The sequence below is a fragment of the Bombina bombina genome, chromosome 1 (genome assembly GCF_027579735.1).
Source record: "Bombina bombina isolate aBomBom1 chromosome 1, aBomBom1.pri, whole genome shotgun sequence".
NCBI lineage: Eukaryota > Metazoa > Chordata > Amphibia > Anura > Bombinatoridae > Bombina > Bombina bombina.
In genome coordinates this window covers 291,780,247-291,798,283 of record NC_069499.1, presented here as the reverse complement: position 1 = coordinate 291,798,283, position 18,037 = coordinate 291,780,247, and the positions used below count along the sequence as shown (strand labels likewise).

The 18,037-nt window shown below is 40.4% G+C and overlaps 1 protein-coding gene across 1 annotated transcript in view; it reads right to left on the bottom strand.

Moving 5' to 3' along the window:
- The window catches only part of LMLN (leishmanolysin like peptidase), a 50,784-nt gene extending 40,714 nt beyond the window's left edge, over positions 1-10,070 (bottom strand). The window contains exons 1-4 of the mRNA XM_053698045.1: positions 9,839-10,070; positions 8,688-8,785; positions 1,746-1,776; positions 89-171 (exon numbers count right to left, since the gene is read on the bottom strand). Coding sequence (XP_053554020.1) covers positions 89-171; positions 1,746-1,776; positions 8,688-8,785; positions 9,839-9,988 — 362 coding nt within the window. The 5' untranslated portion in view covers positions 9,989-10,070. The remainder of the gene's footprint in view (positions 1-88; positions 172-1,745; positions 1,777-8,687; positions 8,786-9,838) is intronic.
- Between the last annotated feature and the right edge of the window lie 7,967 nt (positions 10,071-18,037).

Below are 18,037 nucleotides of genomic sequence, written 5' to 3'. Positions count from 1 at the left end.
AATAAAAAAAAAAAAAAGATGACTTATGTTAATTTATTAAGTTTACAGCCAAGCAAAAAATAAAAAAGGCAAATTTAAATATATTTACCTGTTTAGCAAAACTGAACCAATGGGTCTTCGAACTTGAAAAGTCTTTTCCAAGAATGAAATTGCTTGTGGGAAAAGCTTGCTCTAAGGGACATACATAGAAAACTGCTTAACTTGCAGGTACTTGGGCTGCTAGGTTTCTAGGTACCATAAAGACCCCTTAGAGCATGGATCTTAAAGCGACTGTAAACAGCTTGAAATTACAATATATTTCTATTGTGTTACTATAAAATGACATAACAGCCAAGTCTAAACATTTTTAAACAGATTAACACATTGTTTGCTGCAATTATTTTTTGTGTGTTTTTTTTTAACATCCAAACTCCATTCATTTGGAGGACCCAATCTGGACTTGAGTCTGCAGACAACAAGGCTACCCATGGTCATTATGTTAGTGTAGCATGTATTGTTTTGCAGTTATCTGTTAAAGCCAATTAGGGAAAGATATGTAGCAGGTTTAGACTTGAGAAATCGGCATGTTAAGCTTTGAGAATTATAAAATCCACAATTTCAGAGCTAAATGACATAAAAAGTGTGAAATAAACAATGGAAGTATATTGCAAATTGTTTATATTATACATAACTAAATATTTTTATGTTTAATGGCCCTAATTTCTCCCAACTCAGGGCACAATTTACAGACAGGTATGTTTCTCAGTGTGACATTTTAGGATGTCAGTGTAATGGGCGTCACAATCATATCCCATGATATTTTCATAGTATTGTTTTGGCCTACATTCCGACTAGGACAATAAAGCAGGATACCATTTGAGTAGCAAGATGCTATTTACATACACACACATCTGCTGTTTGTTCATACAAGTGCACATGTTTATTTGCCAGAATTAAAATAAAAATGGATTTACTAGCCATTTGACTGAAAATAAGTGGAACACAATTTGTAAAGATTTAACACACATATGCATTATATTAACAGGAAAAGCACATGAAATACTCAACATCTCTGCTCTACCATATAGATTTATTCTGGCTACCAAAGTTACAAAGATATCCGGTACTCACAACACCCCCCCAAAAACAAAAAACCCAAAGTTGGGTACAATCTAAACAGTTTTGGGAAAGAGTAGGGCCCATATTTGCAACTAGCTGTACTCTTCTACCATACTACACATTAGACTACAATAAAATTATATATTTATAGAACACTGTTCCTTTAAGGCCATAAAAGTGATATCTAAATTGCACAAAAAGATATATTTATATTCGATTTACAACCATATTTGCAGTAAAGATGTGTTTGCTAAAATACTTCTTTAAAAACAGAGCTTGTGCATATTGTTCTTTACATATGCCCAGATCGCTAGCAATTGAAACATGCAGGAACATGCTAAGCATGCAAGCAGCCTACCACTATCTCGGTAGCAAGACACATGAGCAAGAAAAGTTATCTAAGAAATTGCAATTTTCAAAAGAAGCATTATTGCAAACAAATATATTGATAATTGAGAAAGTCGCTCACTATTTTATCGACTGATGCTATAAAGGAGTGAAAATATTGTGGGATATAAAGCAAATGGTTATCTTGGGGGGTACAAAGAACATAGCAAGTACTAATAGTACCTAGGGATACTGACTCCATGCAAAAATGTCTATATAATAGAAATATGTGAATCAAATCAGCATGTAATGCTATTTACCTTGACAAGCTTCTTCTTTTTTGGATGGAGGCTAAACAAATAAAATAAAAAAAATGTATTATTAACTGAAGACAGCTATCACTGCTAGACTTTTACACTGCATTCCAATTTTGAATTCAAACACGCAAGTTGCTCACATTAAAGAGACAGATGTGATAGTTTAAAGCAAGGCTTGACAAAAATGTTCATAATCTAGCAGGTAGCCTAAAAATTTAGGAGCCTGATATTTTTGAGGTGTGAGATTATATAGCTAGATATAGATAAATTGGTGTCAGTGGGACATGGATAAGTTGGGATGTGAGTATACTCTGATAATCTCATAACTCCACAAAACTAAGAAAACAAAGTCCCTAAATGTTTACTATATTAATATATAATCCTACATTAATCTCTTGGTGCTCTGACAAAATGCAGAAGGACATTTGGCAGACGGACATTTGGCAGAAGGACATTTGGCCGACAGACAGAGAGCTAAAGAATGTTCCGATGACGGCCGAGGGCAGATGCGTTCCAGAGTGCTCTGTTCTAATCAGAGCCTCGGGCGCCGCAACTGCCTCTGAGAACCTTACCATGGGTCCCAGGCGCACGTCTTGTAATTCTGTCTGGGAAATTATCTATCAAATCTATCTATCTATCTATCTATCTATCTATCTATCGTATCTATCAAATGTATCTATTGATCTATCTATCTAATCTATGTATCTATCTATCTATCTCGTGGCCGGACTGTTATCTGACAGCCACTTGTGTTTCGGCCAAATGTCCGTCGGCCAAATGTCCGTCGGCCAAAAGTCCGGCCACGAATCTCTTGGTTGGCAAAGAAATAAACCCAATCACTTAAAAGGGACACAATAACCAAATGTTGAAGCACTTGAAAGTGATGCAGTAAAAAGCTAACTAGAAAATATCACCTGATGTAAAAAAGGAAGATATTTACAACAAAATGTCTATTCACACCCCATTGTAAAGGGACTTTTAGCAGCCATTCAGGATACTAGTCCCAGGACTTGCAAGGGAGCCTGCATCTGCATGTGCAGGCACAGTCATGTTATTTCCCTATTCAGTTTAAGGAAGTTTACTATGAAATTTCACAAGATTTAAATGAAATCTCATGAGATCAAAGCAAATTATAGAATGACCTCAGCACTGCTGATTGGCTACTGTTTTTGTTTTTTAAAGGGACACTGAACCCAAATGTTTTCTTTTGTGATTCAGATAGAGCATGCAATTTTAAGCAACTTTCTAATTTACTCCTAATCAGTGTTCCCTCTAAGGCCAGTTTTGTGTTCGACCCAGCAGTGAAACAGTTAATTAGGTAACCAAACCCTGCAATTAGCAAACACTGCACATTGCAGATGGCAAGGTATGGTTCTATTGTTTCACTGCTGGGCTGCACACAAAACTGTCCTTAGAGGGAACACTGCTCCTAATATCAAATGTTCTTCATTCTCTTTGTATCTTTATTTTAAAAGCAAGAATGTAAGTTTAGATGCTGGCCCATTTTGGTGAACAACCTGGGTTGTTCTTGCTGATTGGTGGATAAATTCATCCACCAATAAACAAGTGCTGTCAAAGGTTCTGGACTTTCTTTTTTCAAATAAAGATATCAAGAGAACGAAGAAAAATTGATAATAGGAGTAAATTAGAAATTTGCTTAAAATTGCATGATCTGAATCACAAAAGAAAAAAATTGGGTTCAGTGTCCCTTTAACTTGCAGCTGGGCAGTAGCTGAAGTATACCAGTTACCAGAACACTTACTCTTGTAAGCTGAAGAAATGTTGAGTTTACTTATCTTCCTTTTTTACATAGAGATGTTCAGGCAATATTTTTTTGTCAGCTTTTTACAGCTATGCTGGATCACTTTCAAGTGATTTAGCACATGGGTATTAGGTCTCCTTAATTAAACTATTATCTTCAAAGTTGTGCTGATTCTTTAGTATAAATTCTTTGCATAAATGTTTTGTAGAAGATCTATTTATATAGCCCATAAAGTTATTTTTTTAAATAAATGTATAGTTTTGCTTATTTTTAAATAACATTGCTCTGATTTTCAGACTCCTAACCAAGCCCCAAAGTTTTATGTGAATACCGTCAGCTACCTTCTCCAGCTTGCTCCTGTTTGTGTAAAGGGTCTTTTCATATGCAAAAGAAGGGGGAGGGGGGGGAAGTGTCTTATTTGCCACTTGCAGTGGGCTTTCCAGCTACCTTTTCAACAGAGCCAAACTGACAGCTTCTAAGTAAGTTTTTAAACAGTTTTATACTGGATTTTTATATCAGTATCTGTGCATCTTATTCTTTATAGTAGTGTCTATTACATGCAGTTATATGAAAATGAGTGTATACTGTCCCTTTAATGAATGATTAGAGGGAAACAATAAAAGTTCTTGGTGCTGGCATTGTCAGGGTTACCTCTCACTCAGCACAGTGATGTGCAGGTTCAGGTCAGAAGGGGAAAATGGAAGGACCTTAGAGACTATAAAAATGCCCAATTTTTAAGTCATGGGATAATAAAGTTCTGTATTAAAGGGACATTGTGATGCAAAAATGACATGCTCTACTGACTCTGGAACCACAGAGAATTGCACTACTTTTATAAAGTATGTTTTCATGAGAGGTCCTCATTTACCTTACAAGGAAAAGAGGAGAGAAGAACCTCTGAAAGTGCAGAGATGCCGCAACCTCTTGAATAACCTTTTGCCCCAAAAGTTGCTACACAAACTAATTGATAGCCAGGAGTTTCAAATTGCTCTCTGTGAGTGGTGATATTACAAAGCATTAGAGACTTTTTTTCTGAATTCCGGAAAATAACCAATTTTCAGGATCTGTAAGACCCACTTGTCCAAGATGACCTCTGCGCAGATGTCCCTGAAATTGGAATATCTCCCTCCTAAAGACATCTGGACAGGCGTACCTTCATTGTTTCTTGCTGTGGTGAAAGCTTGCGAACCTGCCACAACCTTTACCTCTTGCTTGCATATTTTAATTTAAAAGTTGAAAGAAATCTTTTCTAGAAGAATTTCGATACTGATTTCTCTGTCTGTGGACATAAGAATATGACAACCAGAGTATAATGGTCATTGCCAAATAATATGTTACTCATTGACAAATAACTTGTTGCCTTCAAACAACAAGGCTCAATAAAATGATCTTGGAGCTGGAATCAGCTTCCCAATGACAAAGCCAAAATGCTCTTTTTACCAGGTTAGCTGTATTCATGGATCTGGCCGTTAGATGCAGCATCTCAGAAGCAGAAGATAATGAATAAGAAAGGACTTTCTTTAAATCGGAAATAAAAGGCTTAAATGTTGGAGCATCTCGTGAAGCAGACAAACTTTGCATAATATTAGTGGATCAGATATCTGTAGCTTTAAAGAAAGAAAATAAACCCAAGTGGATGCAAAATGGCTCCCTTCTGTAAATAAAGCTTCTTAAGGTTATACTAGATCTTTTTATCCATTGCATCTCTAAAAGCTTCAGCGTCATATATGGGGAAAAGCATTTTATTTAGTTAATCTAGAGATTGCAGAATCTATTTTAGGTGGAGTAGAAAATTGACAATGGAGTTTAAGCAGAGGAAAACGTTTGAATAATTTTCCAGAAACATTGAACTGCTTCTCATTTTTAGAAAATTTGTCAAAATATATCTTCTTAATAGATTCAAATACTGGAAGAGTCTCCACAGAATCTGTCTTAGATTTAAACCAGTCTGAAGACACAGGAGACTGCTCATTTTCAATACATAAAGACACTTTGATGCATTTAAAGGGACAGTCTACTTGATTTTTTTTTTTTTTATTGCTTAAAAAGATAGATAACGCCTTTACTACCCATTTCCCAGCTTTGCATAATTATCATTGTTATATTAATATACTTTATAACCTTTATGTTTGCCTGTTTTTAAGCCCCTGCAGGCCGCCTCTTATCTAAGTGCTTTTTAAATTTTACACAAAAGCCAGACAGTGCTAGTTCACGTGTGCCATATAGATAACATTGTGCTCACTCAGATGGAGAATGGCAATGATTATGCAAGAACCAGCACTGATTGACTGAAATGCAAGATTGTAAAACGTACTGAGATAAGGAGCAGTCTGCAGGGACTTATATACAGGTAATCATAGAAGTAAAAAGTATATTAATAAAACAGTTCTATGCCTGTGGGCAGGGTGGACATGGGTTTAAACAAAAATAACCTTTGAATTAACATGGGCATACCTCCTGCGCCTAGTGGTACTCTCAGGGTATATATATATAATCCTGTCTTGTAGATTTAAAGAGGAGGAAATACACGCACAGTTAATAAGTGCAATAACCAGTGTCTATTGAGAACCAAGGCTGGTCTTAGAAATTAGTCTACTCCTGAAGGCAGATCAGATCCGCATTATTCCATAGGGGCAAGTGCCAAGTGTCCCAGACTCCCACACAATCCTGTCTGACAGGGTCACACCCTTCAGGTACTTATCGGCTTCTCTTTTGTTCCTAGGCACCGCGCAGCCTCCTGGCTCGCCGCTCTTGACTACCAAAGAGGCATTGCTGAGCTGCCTTAAGCTCGGGCTGTTGCGGTTCCTGTCTAACAGAGTCACACCATTCAGATACTGGAGTTTTCCAGATTTCCTTAGTTCCTCGGCCAGCGCGGCCTGTTGGCTTGCCACTCTTCATTACCAGAGAGGCATTTCTGGGCTGCCCTAACTTCAGGTTTTGTGCTGGGCTGGCTATAGTATAAAGCACTATTTAGGAGAGGTAACAATGTCTAGTGCTCACTGTTACGATGTGTCAGATAATGCAATAGTGAGCACTAGACATTGTTGCCTCTCCTAAATAGTGCTCTATACTATAGTTAGCACTGAACAACAGCCTGAGGTTAGGGCAGCCCAGAAATGCCTCTTTGGTACTGAAGAGCGGCGAGCCAACAGGCCACGCTGGCCGAGGAACTAAGGAAATCTGGAAAACTCCAGTATCTGAATGGTGTGACTCTGTTAGACAGGAACCGCAACAGCCCAAGCTTATGGCAGCTCAGCTATGCGCGGTGCCTAGGAACAAAGGAGAAGCCGGTAAGTACCCGAAGGGTGTGACCCTGTCAGACAGGATTGTGTGGGAGTCTGGGACACTTGGCACTTGCCCCTATGGAAATGCCTCTTTGGTACTGAAGAGCGGCGAGCCAACAGGCCACGCCGGCCGAGGAACTAAGGAAAAGCGCAACAGGCACTTGCTTACTCAGTACCAGCCTGAGGTTAGGACCCAGCAATGCCTCTTTGAAAGTAAAGAGCAGCGAGCCAGGAGAAGCCTGTAACTCCAAACTCGCAAACTAAAAAGGTGGCAAGCTTTTCTCAAAACACTTATAACCCTAATAGAAAAAAACACATGCATACAAAAATATAGGTGATAATAAGATGCTAAACTCAGAAAGCATCCTAATGTAATTTATATTGGCTTCTGGATTTAATTTTTAAAGGCCGCCCCCTGCTCACTATGAAGCAAAGTGTCCCTTTCCAGTGAGCTTCATTACTTTTAATGGGAGACATCTTGTCACTTGCAGGCACTGCCCCTTTTTTACGATAATTTCACCAGGGCAGCCCTGCGAGGGTCGGTATGAAAAACCACATCTGATCTGGTGAAGTTTAGATCATTGCGCCCATAGACTCCATGAAAAAAAATGTCCAAGCTCCAAATCTTTCACTGCTTTCACATGATCTTTAAAATGATCTTAAAGGGACATTAAACCCCAAAAATGTATTTCATGATTCAGATAGAAAATACAATTTTAAACAACATTCCAATTTACTTCTATTATCTAATTTGCTTCATTCTTTAGATATCTTTTGTTAAAGAAATAACAGTGCACATGGGTAAACCAATCACAGGAGGCATCTATGTGCAGCCACCAATCAGAAGCTACTGAGCCTATCTAGATATGCTTTTCATGAAAGAATATCAAGATAATGAATAGAAGCAAATTAGAAAGTTGTTTAAAATGGTATTCTCCATCTGAATCATGAAAGAAAAAATGTGGGTTTAATGTCCCTTTAATATGTCTTGACACTTGTATAACTTCAAGCCAAAGTGCTGCTGGAAAAGACAAGAGTCTCTTGTCACCAGTATTATAATTCACAATATTACCGGTGTTCTCTATGTATGTATCTCTCTCTATCAATCTATCTCTTCCAAGTAATGAGCACGTTTTACAATCCAAAAATTGATAAACCATGGTGCAAAAATAATAACTTACAATTGTATCAGTACAAGACTGATATTGATGTACAACTTAAAGCACTCACTTTCCAAATGACTTGTTATAGAACAGCTTTAACTAAACAGAATTTAAGTTAAAAATATAACTTTTATTAAGGCAAATAAAAAAATGGAAACCATTAAAAACCCAAGAAACTAAGATGGATGATAGAATATATACTCAGGTAATTGTAACAAACATATGGTAGATATGATACACTTACACAAGCATGCATTCTATCATCCAGCTTAGTTTCTTGTGTTTTTAATATGTTTTTCCATTTTTTAATTGCCTCAATAAAAGTTATATTTTAACTTAAATTCTGCCTAGTTATAGCTGTTCTATAACAAGTCATTTGGAAAGCAAGTGCTTTAAGTTGTACATCAATATCAGTTTTATACTGATACAATTGTAATATATTATATCCAGTACACAGCACCTATACCCAGGCAATAAGTACCATTCCCAAAAATTATTGGAAATATATGTGGAATAGTGCACATATTAATAGGGTATTTTCACATTTATTATATATATATATATATATATATATATATATATATATATATATATATATATATATATATATATATATATATATATATAGCTATATAATAGTTTGAAACGTCAACTTATGGTAATGTTTTCCCACTGACTGATATGTGTTTGAGAAACAGTTTGTATCTAGCCCTCTTGGGTTCACCTTTTAACTTACTCATCAATACTTTTATCATAAACTATCTTCACTCGCAGCTGCTGGTCCGTGTTTCTTTTCAATATGCGGTTTGACCTCAGATGGACTTTGTAGACAACCTGTGAAGAAAAATATAAATAGAAACCTTTACCACTAGCTCTTTCTTCCATTGAGTACCCCCTTTAATCTTTTTTTTCCAGAGAGTTCACCCTACCTCTCCCAAGAAAAGGTTGGATGTTCTCTGCTTTTAATATCCTACACCTATTATTGCTTGCCAATGCTGAAAGTTTGTCACCTCAGCACTGGACTCACCCAACACCCTGCCCACCTATACTCAGGCCCTCATATACCCTACCCAGCACCTCCAAATGTCAGTCATTCCCCTGGTTATCTGTCCACAGGCACCTAACATTCCCCTGGTCATCTGTTCCTAGATCTCAACTATATTAAGGATGATATGCAAGACGTATTAACACTAACATGCAAACTCACTTTTGAAGTATATTTTATTTCTGCATAACAGCATTATTGCAATATACATGGATTTGCAATAACAATAAAAAAAAAGCTATAAAAAAGGTGACCCTTATACTGCCCAATATACTCAGAGCCCAGCCTTAGACAACCCTGTTCTATGCAGAGACCAGTCATTAGCATGTTGCAATCTACACAGAGCTCCCCCTTTATTCTCCCTTACTGATGCAGAGCTCACCCCTTAAACGACCCTTACCTACACAAAGCTCACCCCTTAGCCTGCCCTGGTCTCTGCAGAGCTTACTCCTTACTTAGCCTGCCTGATCTCTACAGCAGTCAACCCTTAGCCTGCCCTGATCTCTGCAGAACTCACCCCTTACATCAATATTTTACTATTTCACCCCCATGACATGCACGGTTGCACCAATTTTTTTTAGAATGCTCATTAACCGCAGCCACCTCTAAGTTTGCCCTGATCTCTGCAAGTAGCTGTAATTTCCTACGGTTTTAAAGCCTAATTTCCCACATTACATGGAAATGTTTCTAATTTATTCATACATCATGGCAGCCTGGTTATCATGATAAGCCGATAACTAGTTTACTTGTGCCCTCTCATCACTATCTATTTCCTCTGTATATCCCTTCACCATCAGATATTGCTTTTGCTGTTGTTGAATTAGGCGTCTCTTTCATCTCACCTCTTCAGGTTTCGGAACTCGGTGATTGCAGTTAATAGATCCGGCCGAGCTACTACTCAACATAAATGAAGCCCAGATAATAAAGAAGCAGATGGGAAATAACCGATTTATCGGGATCTGAACCTTTATGCGGCTCAATCTGACCGCCATCTTTCTTCATCTAACCATGGTTGTCTGGGCAACCAAGTGTGTTCATGGGACTGGTTAGAAAGCGAAAACCACACCCACTTTATTATTCCTACTGTAAACTACAGCGCTTCTCACCCACCATCCAGATCTTACCACGGCCTCCGCGATCGTCAGGTTAAGGGAGTTACGTAGGCGCGTGTGGGCGGTACTAGGCGCGTGTGACAGCACTAGTTTAGTTCTTCCATCTAGCATGCATCTATGGAACGCAGTAAGGGAGGTACGACTGTAGTGGGAGCTGTTTCTGAATCATAGCTCTCTTCTATACCTGGCTAGGCTGGCTGTGTGGGTACAAAAAGTGTTGTGTTGTGTGTATATATATTTCAATCCAGGAATAAACGTATACTTCTTTTCTTGTATCGCTACTAAATAGTTTTTTTCCAAAGACAAAAAAAAAATATGCAGAAATAGAACCACGAGTTCTAGCTCACTGTTTATAATATATATATATATATATATATATATACACCCATTAAAGTGAAGGTCAATTTTCATGTCAAAGTGCCCGGTTTTTAAAGAAACTATTAAAAACAGGGGCACTTTCATTCATGAAAATTGACATTGCACCGTATTTTAAAAATACTTACCTTGTAGTGATGTGCAGTTCATGAACGAATCGTTCATTTGAACTGGTTCTTTTTACTGAACTGTATGAATCAGTTCACCAGACTGAACTGATTCGTTTGTAACAGTTCAGTTCCACAGGCAGCATGTAATATGATCCTAGAGTGAGGTCTCTGTATATAACTCTGCTTCTGCTATGAATCACTGAGACCTCACTCTAGGATCATATTACATGCTGTTGAATCAGTGTACTGCATCAGTGTACTGTGTACTGTTAACTCAGACCTAGATTTGGAGTTTGGCGTTAGCCGTGAAAACCAGCGTTAGAGTCTTCTAACGCTGGTTTTAGGCTACCGCCGGTATTTGGAGTCACTCAAAATATGGTCTAACGCTCACTTTTCAGCCGCGACTTTTCCATACCGCAGATCCCCTTACGTCAATTGCGTATCCTATCTTTTCAATGGGATTTTTCTAACCCCGGTATTTAGAGTCGTTTCTGAAGTGAGCGTTAGACATCTAACGTCAAAACTCCAGCCGCAGGAAAAAAGTCAGTAGTTAAGAGCTTTCTGGGCTAACGCCGGTTTCTAAAGCTCTTAACTACTGTACTCTAAAGTACACTAACACCCATAAACTACCTATGTACCCCTAAACCGAGGTCCCCCCACATCGCCGACACTCAAATAATTTTTTTTAACCCCTAATCTGCCGACTGCCACCTACGTTATCCTTATGTACCCCTAATCTGCTCCCCCTAACACCGCCGACCCCTGTATTATATTTATTAACCCCTAATCTGCCCCCCTCAACGTCGCCTCCACCTGCCTACACTTATTAACCCCTAATCTGCCGACCGCAAAGCGCCGCCACCTACGTTATCCTTATGTACCCCTAATCTGCTGCCCCTAACACCGCCGACCCCTATATTATATTTATTAACCCCTAATCTGCCCCCCTCAACGTCGCCTCCATCTGCCTACACTTATTAACCCCTAATCTGCCGAACGCAAAGCGCCGCCACCTACGTTATCCTTATGTACCCCTAATCTGCTGCCCCTAACACCGCCGACCCCTATATTATATTTATTAACCCCTAATCTGCCCCCCTCAACGTCGCCTCCACTTGCCTACACTTATTAACCCCTAATCTGCCGAGCGGACCTGAGCGCTACTATAATAAAGTTATTAACCCCTAATCCGCATCACTAACCCTATAATAAATAGTATTAACCCCTAATCTGCCCTCCCTAACATCGCCGACACCTAACTTCAACGCTGGTTTTAGGCTACCGCCGGTATTTGGAGTCACTCAAAATATGGTCTAACGCTCACTTTTCAGCCGCGACTTTTCCATACCGCAGATCCCCTTACGTCAATTGCGTATCCTATCTTTTCAATGGGATTTTTCTAACCCCGGTATTTAGAGTCGTTTCTGAAGTGAGCGTTAGACATCTAACGTCAAAACTCCAGCCGCAGGAAAAAAGTCAGTAGTTAAGAGCTTTCTGGGCTAACGCCGGTTTCTAAAGCTCTTAACTACTGTACTCTAAAGTACACTAACACCCATAAACTACCTATGTACCCCTAAACCGAGGTCCCCCCACATCGCCGACACTCAAATAATTTTTTTTAACCCCTAATCTGCCGACTGCCACCTACGTTATCCTTATGTACCCCTAATCTGCTCCCCCTAACACCGCCGACCCCTGTATTATATTTATTAACCCCTAATCTGCCCCCCTCAACGTCGCCTCCACCTGCCTACACTTATTAACCCCTAATCTGCCGACCGCAAAGCGCCGCCACCTACGTTATCCTTATGTACCCCTAATCTGCTGCCCCTAACACCGCCGACCCCTATATTATATTTATTAACCCCTAATCTGCCCCCCTCAACGTCGCCTCCATCTGCCTACACTTATTAACCCCTAATCTGCCGAACGCAAAGCGCCGCCACCTACGTTATCCTTATGTACCCCTAATCTGCTGCCCCTAACACCGCCGACCCCTATATTATATTTATTAACCCCTAATCTGCCCCCCTCAACGTCGCCTCCACTTGCCTACACTTATTAACCCCTAATCTGCCGAGCGGACCTGAGCGCTACTATAATAAAGTTATTAACCCCTAATCCGCATCACTAACCCTATAATAAATAGTATTAACCCCTAATCTGCCCTCCCTAACATCGCCGACACCTAACTTCAATTATTAACCCCTAATCTGCCGACTGGAGCTCACCGCTACTCTAATAACTTAGGGGGGTGTTAGTGTTAGGGTTAGACTTAGCTTTAGGGGTTAAAGAATGACGGTTCCTTTAAGGGACGTCATCCAAGATGGCGTCCCTCGAATTCCGATTGGCTGATAGGATTCTATCAGCCAATCGGAATTAAGGTAGGAATATTCTGATTGGCTGATGGAATCAGCCAATCAGAATCAAGTTCAATCCGATTGGCTGATCCAATCAGCCAATCAGATTGAGCTCGCATTCTATTGGCTGATCGGAACAGCCAATAGAATGCGAGCTCAATCTGATTGGCTGATTGGATCAGCCAATCGGATTGAACTTGATTCTGATTGGCTGATTCCATCAGCCAATCAGAATATTCCAACCTTAATTCCGATTGGCTGATAGAATCCTATCAGCCAATCGGAATTCGAGGGACGCCATCTTGGATGACGTCCCTTAAAGGAACCATCATTCTTCAGTTGGACGTCGCCGGAAGAAGATGGGTCCGCGGTGGAGGTCTTCAGGATGGAGCCGGTCGTCATCGGATGAAGATAGAAGATGCCGCTTGGATCAAGATGGTTGCCGGTCCGGATCGCCTCTTCTTCCCGGATAGGATGAAGACTTTGGAGCCTCTTCTGGACCTCTTCAGCCACCGGATGATGGATCGCCAACCCCCGCTTGGGTTGGATGAAGATTTTGGAGCCAGGACGGATCGGTGATACCTGGTGAGGTGAAGACAAGGTAGGATGATCTTCAGGGGCTTAGTGTTAGGTTTATTTAAGGGGGGTTTGGGTTAGATTAGGGGTATGTGGGTGGTGGGTTGTAATGTTGGGGGGGTATTGTATGTTTTTTTTTACAGGCAAAAGAGCTGAACTTCTTGGGGCATGCCCCGCAAAGGGCCCTGTTCAGGGCTGGTAAGGTAAAAGAGCTTTTAACTTTAGTAATTTAGAATAGGGTAGGGCATTTTTTATTTTTGGGGGCTTTGTTGTTTTATTAGGGGGCTTAGAGTAGGTGTAATTAGTTTAAAATTGTTGTAATATTTTTCTTATGTTTGTAGATATTTTTTTTTTTTGTAACTTAGTTCTTTTTTATTTTTTGTACTTTAGTTAGTTTATTTCATTGTAGTTATTTGTAGATATTGTATTTAATTAATGTATTGATAGTGTAGTGTTAGGTTTAATTGTAGGTAATTGTAGATATTGTATTTAATTAATTTAATGATAGTATAGTGTTAGGTTTAATTGTAACTTAGGTTAGGATTTATTTTACAGGTAATTTTGTAATTATTTTAACTAGGTAACTATTAAATAGTTCTTAACTATTTAATAGCTATTGTACCTGGTTAAAATAATTAAAAAGTTGCCTGTAAAATAAATATTAATCCTAAAATAGCTACAATGTAATTATAATTTATATTGTAGCTATATTAGGATTTATTTTACAGGTAAGTATTTATCTTTAAATAGGAATAATTTATTTAATAAGAGTTAATTAATTTCGTTAGATTAAAATTATATTTAATTTAGGGGAGTGTTAGTGTTAGGGTTAGACTTAGCTTTAGGGGTTAATACATTTATTAGAGTAGCTGTGAGCTCCGATCGGCAGATTAGGGGTTAATAATTGAAGTTAGGTGTCGGCGATGTTAGGGAGGGCAGATTAGGGGTTAATACTATTTATTATAGGGTTAGTGAGGCGGATTAGGGGTTAATAACTTTATTATAGTAGTGCTCAGTTCCGGTCGGCAGATTAGGGGTTAATAAGTGTAGGCAGGTGGAGGCGACGTTGTGGGGGGCAGATTAGGGGTTAATAAATATAATATAGGGGTCGTCGATGTTAGGGCAGCAGATTAGGGGTACATAGGGATAATATAAGTAGCGGCATTTTACTGAGCGGCAGATTAGGGGTTAATAATAATATACAGGGGTCAGCGATAGCGTGGGCGGCAGATTAGGGGTTAATAAGTGTAAGGTTAGGGGTGTTTAGACTCGGGGTACATGTTAGAGTGTTAGGTGCAGACGTAGGAAGGGTTACCGCATAGCAAACAATGGGGCTGCGTTAAGAGCTGAACGCGGCTTTTTTGCAGGTGTTAGGTTTTTTTTCAGCTCAAACAGCCCCATTGTTTCCTATGGGAGAATCGTGCACAAGTACGTTTTTGAGGCTGGCCGCTTGCGTAAGCAACTCTGGTATCGAGAGTTGAAGCTGCGTTAAAAATGCTCTACGCTCCTTTTTTGGAGCCTAACGCAGCCTTTATGTGGACTCTCAATACCAGAGTTATTTTTATGGTGCGGCCAGAAAAAAGCCGGCGTTAGTTTTTCGGGTCGTTACCGACAAAACTCCAAATCTAGCCGTCAGTGATTCATTAGCAACTGTGTTATAACTCTGGTTCTGCTATGAATCACTCAGGCTGCGTTCGGGCAGCGCTCCAAGCGAGCTGGAACTCGCTTGGAGCGTTTTTCTCACACTTGCAAGTGAGATGGCTGGCGTTTTTTGAGCGCTCTGGTGACGTAAGTCCCAGCACTTCCAGTGTGCTGGAAAAGCTGGGACCTAACAGAGCAAGCTCAGACGCTTGGAAACATGGCAGCCTCCACACACGTGTTGCTGTGGAGGCTGCCATGTTTTTATACATATAATAATGATTTTTTGTGTGCTCTAGAGAATGTAACCCATTTCTTTTCACTTCACACGTAGCGTATGAAGTGAAAAGTAATGGGCTACATTATCTAGAGCACACAAAAAATCAAATATGTATATAAACACAAAGACCTGACTGATTTTGATCACCAGAGCCAAGAATGATTTCCCCAGTCTCTTGGCAAACATCGCAACTCTGACCCACCTCTATTAAGTGCAGGATAAGCTACAGGGGCTGGGCTGAGCTGAGAGCAGCTGAATGGAGGTGGGTCAGAGTTCCGATGTTCGTGAAGAGACTGGGGAACTTATTCTCGGCAGGCAGCTAGTACAATCAAGGGAGCTTAGTAAAAACGTTTGCATGCGCAGTCCATTATTGTGCAGCAGATCCCTTTGCGCATGCGAACGTTTTTTTGAAGCTCCCTTGCTTGTGACGTCACCTAGCGCCACGTCATCGCTGGGAGTGAAGCGCCTCCACTAGCTCCTGAGCGCTGCCCGAACGCAGCCTCAGTTGCTAATGAATCACTGAGTTAACAGTACACAGTACACTGATTCAGTACACTGATTCAACAGCACTCAGCACAGCACTCATATATATTATCCTAGGCTAGAGTGAGCATTGCAAATTAACTAGTACTCATGCAAATACTTGGTATCGGTACCGATACCGATACTAGTATCGGTATCGGTGTATCCCTAATAAAAACCTATACACAAGGCATAGGGACAGTGTGAGGGGAGAAGAGGACCACTATGAGGTTAAAAGAGGGGTAACAAATTGAGGAGACATGACTCTCAGCAGACAGCAGCAATGCATGTGTAGACTTCTGTAGACATTGCAGAGCCTGCGGGTCTTCTTGCTGTTGTGACGTCACGTGCGTGATCATGTGACGTCCGACAGTCTCACACTCACACAGCAAGGCAGCACGCACGGCGCCGGCTGAAGCAGAGGGCGGTTTCGCTACAGCTGAGCGACGAGTCTAGGGATAGAAGGAGTGCTGGTGGACACTGGCTGTCAGGGCTGGGCGTAACTGCTGGGTTACTTACAGTACTGGTTTGGCATAGCCGGATGCAGCCTGGACTCCAGGGGCCACAGAATTAAATAGTAAAAGCATTTTAAAAAATTAAAACACACATCTTAACTTTAACTACCTAAGGCTATGTCTGTTTTTTTGGAAACAATATTACCGGGCAGGAACCTGAAATACCGGACAGTCTGGTCTAATACCGGACACCTGGCAAACCTACAAAGTGACTATACTTTGAAGAAGCAGCGTTGAAATACCCTGGTGAGAGGTGGTATTTGAGTTTAGCATTCTAAATTATTTTGTTGGCCATACAGCTTTATTTTAATTCAGAATTCGGTATAGGGTTTAGACAATACTGCAATGTTTATATCTCCAGAAACAAAAGTGAGAGCCATATTTAGGGGTGTAGATCCTTGTTTCCCCCATAGACTTTTCCCAGCCAGAACATAAACATGAGCTGTGGTTTCTCACATTCATGGACACTTTGGGCTCCATTTATAAAGCTGAGGTAGACTGGAGCGTACATATTTTGCGCTCCCGTGCAAGATGGGCGCTGGCTGGAGCTGTCAATCTCCCCGGTCAGACCAGACCAGGGAGATTGAAATTATTTACCTAAGAGGTGGAGAAGAGGTTAGAGAAGTAGCGGTCTCATGACCACTGCTTGATAAATACTGACTGCAGGTTCTCTTGTGAAAACCTGCAGTCATAGCAAGGCAAAGCCTTTGATAAATCGAACCCTTTGGGCTTAATTTATTCAGCCCTTCTCTCCTCTTCGACTGCAAGTTCACACAATGAATCAGAGCGATGCTTCCCTGCCCTGTTTTTCACCTCTTAGGTGGAGAATTTCAATCTTGACACTCCAGCCTGCATGTGAGCAGGGGTGGGTTTGCACAGGAGCGCTCGTGTGCAATGGTAAATGCGGGCAGTGGATTGCTGCCCACCAGAGGAGAATATGTCCTGTGATGAGAGCAGGAAGTGACGTCACTGTGGGCGGGGCTTAGGTCCGGTTGTCTGTGTCGCAGTTAGTTAGTGAAATCAACCTGACTAGATATATGTTTCTGTGCTCTGTAATAAAATAGAGTTGTACCATCATTGCTGTGTCCTGCATATGTCCTGCATCTCATGACATGGTGTCAGAAGTTCTTGCCTGCGCTTCTGTTCCTGATTGATGACGATGTCAAAGTTTACCCCACCTGAGCCTTTTGACTTCTCTCAGCCTGAAGCTTGGTCCACATGGCGTCAGCGGTTTCAGCGCTTCAGGATCGCTTCCAAACTGAACAAGGAGAGTGGTGAAGTACAAGTTAATTCTCTTTTATACTCTATGGGGAAGGATGTGGAGCCAGTGTTCAATGCTTTTATTTTCCAAGAAGGGGAAGAATTTAACTTTGATATAGTTATGGATAAACTCAGTGCCCACTTTGTGCCCAAAAGAAATGTGATTCATGAGAGAGCTTGTTTTCACAAACGTAATCAGCGTGTGGGAGAATGTGTGGAGTCATTTGTGTGCAGCCTGTATGAACTAGCTGAATTCTGTGAGTTTGGTGTTGCTAAAGAAGAGCAAATCAGAG